We start from the raw sequence: 3346 nt of genomic DNA on the forward strand, positions 1-3346 counted from the left end.
ACATACATATATACAACGGGCTTCTTTCAGTTTCCGTCTACCAAATCCACTCACAAGGCTTTGGTCGGCCTGATGCTATAGTAGAAGACACTTGCCCAAGGTGCTATGCAGTGGGACTGAACCTGGAACCATGTAGTTGGTAAGCAAGTTCCTTATATATATATATATATATATGTTTAGAGGCACATCATCCATATTTAGGTTCTGAGTTCAAACTCCGCCGAGGTTGATTTTACTTTTCAGAAAGGAATCTATATCTATCTATCTATCTATATATATATATATATATATATAACCATAAAGTAGCAAGTTGGGTAATCCCATAGCAATCTTTTTCTTTAGAAAATCAAACTCAAATGTTCAAAAATGTTTTGCTCCTTTTTTATGAGCAAGGTAAAATTATTTAACTCTAATTTTTTTAAAAAGCTGGATTAAAAAAAAAAAGTTTAAAAAAACCGCAATTATAATTAAAATCTAAGCAACTGATATCCATTCTGAGAAAAAAATGATTTAATTTTAAAGATTTATCGTTGCAATAAAACTTTCCACTTGTCAGGGAAAACTACCTTGTTTTGTTAATGTCTTTTCTTCACCGCATAGCTTTCATTAGCTTTAACTATTGTTTTGCGCACAGTTTGCGTCTCTGAGTAATTTCTCTTGAGTGATTTACTTTCCAGTTGTCGTTGTTCTTTTTTAGTTATGTTTGTTTTTACATTTCAGAGCAAAATGAACTTAGAGTCGAAGTTTACAAGAAAACCTATTCGTTTTCGAAACAACATTATAAATTAACCAAGTTGTAACCAACTGTTTGCTTATTTCAAATTTAATAAAATATGTATTCGAACATTTAGCAATAGTTCGATATTTAGGTCATACGTAATCAAGATTTCATTAAGATAAAATATTGATTTTTAATTTTTTAATTTTATTTTTTAACAAGGTCATAACTATATAAGGGAGGGAGAGTGAGATTGTGTGACATTCATACTTCCCCGAAAAGGCAACGTGTAGAATTTGTATATATATTTGTTACCATTAATGATTTGTAACATCCTTTTCCACTAATACGAGTTACAGTTGATAATTAAATAGTAAATAATAACCACACTAGTGTAACCACGATAATTGGCATTAAACAGCAATTAATAAACACAGATTAAATATAGAATGAAACCATTAGAAAACCAAAAGAATCGAATTAGATAGATAGCTAATGATAGACAATATTAACAAAGTTGGGGCGAGCCAATGTTCGATGTGCTAGAAATAGCAGCCAAATCACCTTTAAATCACACCCGCATTAGAGAATGTAGTTCTAGATACCTCTAAAAAAAAAAGACTATTCGCACACCTAGAATGTCTTTGATCGTGGGTCTGCTCAATTAGTATTGATCTAAGGCTAAAAACAAAGTTCAGTGGGATGAGTTTTTTTTTTCTTTCTTTTCTTTGAACGTGTAAATATCATTCATATGTATATATGCATTTAACGTCCTTATGAAGCATTCTCTATCTCTATCCAAGCTAAAATATAAAGACACTTAAATGTTTACACGCATACTTACTCCGTGAACACCGTATGCACGTACTTTTATCCATAGGAATATGATTTTCTCGGATTACTGTGACTACAATTCTAATATATTACACGTTTTTCATATATATATATATATATATATGTATATTATTCAACAGGGAGAGTCAAAATACTGGGGCCATGCATTTCTGATTATATATCTGCTTAGTGAATCAAAAATGTTGTTCAGAGGTACAATTAAACCCATGCTATTTTGTGGACGACTTCGTTCTTTTTTTAAATGCACAAGTTTTACTTGATGCTTTTAGGAATAGCAGTCGACTAGGCAAAAATTACACAATGTGTGAAGCTTTCTTTAAATTTTTTTTTTTTTTTTTAATACACCATGAAGGTACAACTAAAAATTCCATACTCAAATTAAACCCCCCACCAAAACAAAAACAGAAAATATTTGCACATTGTACAGGTAGGTGTTACGACCAAATAATTATATATAATCAAGCAACGTGTTCAATCAATGCAGCTGTGTGTAACAGGAGTTTTCCTATTGACAATCTGATCCTTGCCACTAACAACAGAGCTGCGGTGTGATTTTTATATTAAATGTTATTAATACTACTACTTTCGTCCTTGTGCAGAATATATTAACGAAGTGTCTTAATGGCAGAAGATATCTAAGCAATGTGAATTAATACCTTAAATAAATACTGCTGGGTTGTCAACGGGTAAGAGGGACAACAAAAAGACACAAATAGAGATTGTTTAAAGCAGTAGCAGAAAACAAGGATTAGACACGCAAACATAAGACACTAAACACGTATGCAACATGATGGATAGATAATGCGGGGGTGGAAACGACAAACAAAAGGTATTTTCTTTCTTTGACAGATTAAAGTCAACGTTGACAGAGGTGGTGGGGGAATGTCTGATCATGTGAAGAATATTAAATGATTTGCATATTCGTGTAAGAAGCAACAGATTGTTTTGTTACAATAAACAAGAGTTGATACGAGAACGATTCCTCGCTCCACCACCATGTCACACACACACATATACATACATACGTACACACATAAATACATGCATACATACACACATACATACATACATACATACATACATACATATACACGCACAAAAATAAAGGGGAAGAAACAAAAGAAGAATAACAATAAACGTCAACTCTAAAGACGCGAAGAATGCAAACACAAGATAAAGAAAGAATTCAAAGCCAACCGGTATGTAATTCCCAACGCCTCCTTGGACGTTGGCCACAGCTGAGGCATCTTGCGCCACTCGGAACAGCGCGTTTCCCGCACAATCCATACTCCCTCCTTTTGGAGTCGATATCTGGACGATGTACTGATGATGATGTTGTTTCACTACACTACAGTTGAGATGAAGGGCGAATCAGTACGGAAACAGCAGCAGCGAAGAAGCGAACGCTTCTTTATTTGCCGTGGGGAGGGGTAAATCTATCCCATAGTGGAAAGAGGGATGATGAAGACTGCTGAAAGAGGCCAAGATCTGCTGCTTTATCGTCGTCTTGTTTACTTGACAACCCAAAACGGCTTAGTTTCGTATTCGAGACGAATAGTTCTCTTATTCTTTTCTTTTTTCTTCATCACCTTTTCTCAGTTTATTATTTGTGCATCAGATAAATTGTAAATATATATTTACGGGTGTTCAAAAGTGTCATAATATTTCTTTCTTTTTCTTCCCATTTATCTCTCTCTTTCCTCTCCCCCTCTCCCTCTAATCCCCACTTTTTCACACATTATATTGTATGTGTGTATATATATATATATATAT

The 3346-nt window shown here is 33.6% G+C and overlaps 1 protein-coding gene across 9 annotated transcripts in view; it reads right to left on the reverse strand.

The window, feature by feature from the left end:
- LOC106876006 (F-box/LRR-repeat protein fbxl-1) overlaps positions 1–3346 on the reverse strand; it is a 336358-nt gene that overhangs the window by 167324 nt on the left and 165688 nt on the right. For 2 of the 9 annotated variants that reach the window (XM_052975596.1, XM_014924358.2), the window contains exon 1: positions 2771–3087. The exons of 6 other annotated variants lie outside the window; for them this stretch is intronic. In XM_052975596.1, the coding sequence (XP_052831556.1) occupies positions 2771–2860 (90 nt within the window). In that variant the 5' untranslated portion in view covers positions 2861–3087. Of the gene's footprint in view, positions 1–2770; positions 3088–3346 lie in introns of those variants that run through there. One more of the 9 variants, XM_014924363.2, reaches the window with a different exon arrangement.

This window comes from Octopus bimaculoides, chromosome 2 (genome assembly GCF_001194135.2).
Source record: "Octopus bimaculoides isolate UCB-OBI-ISO-001 chromosome 2, ASM119413v2, whole genome shotgun sequence".
NCBI lineage: Eukaryota > Metazoa > Mollusca > Cephalopoda > Octopoda > Octopodidae > Octopus > Octopus bimaculoides.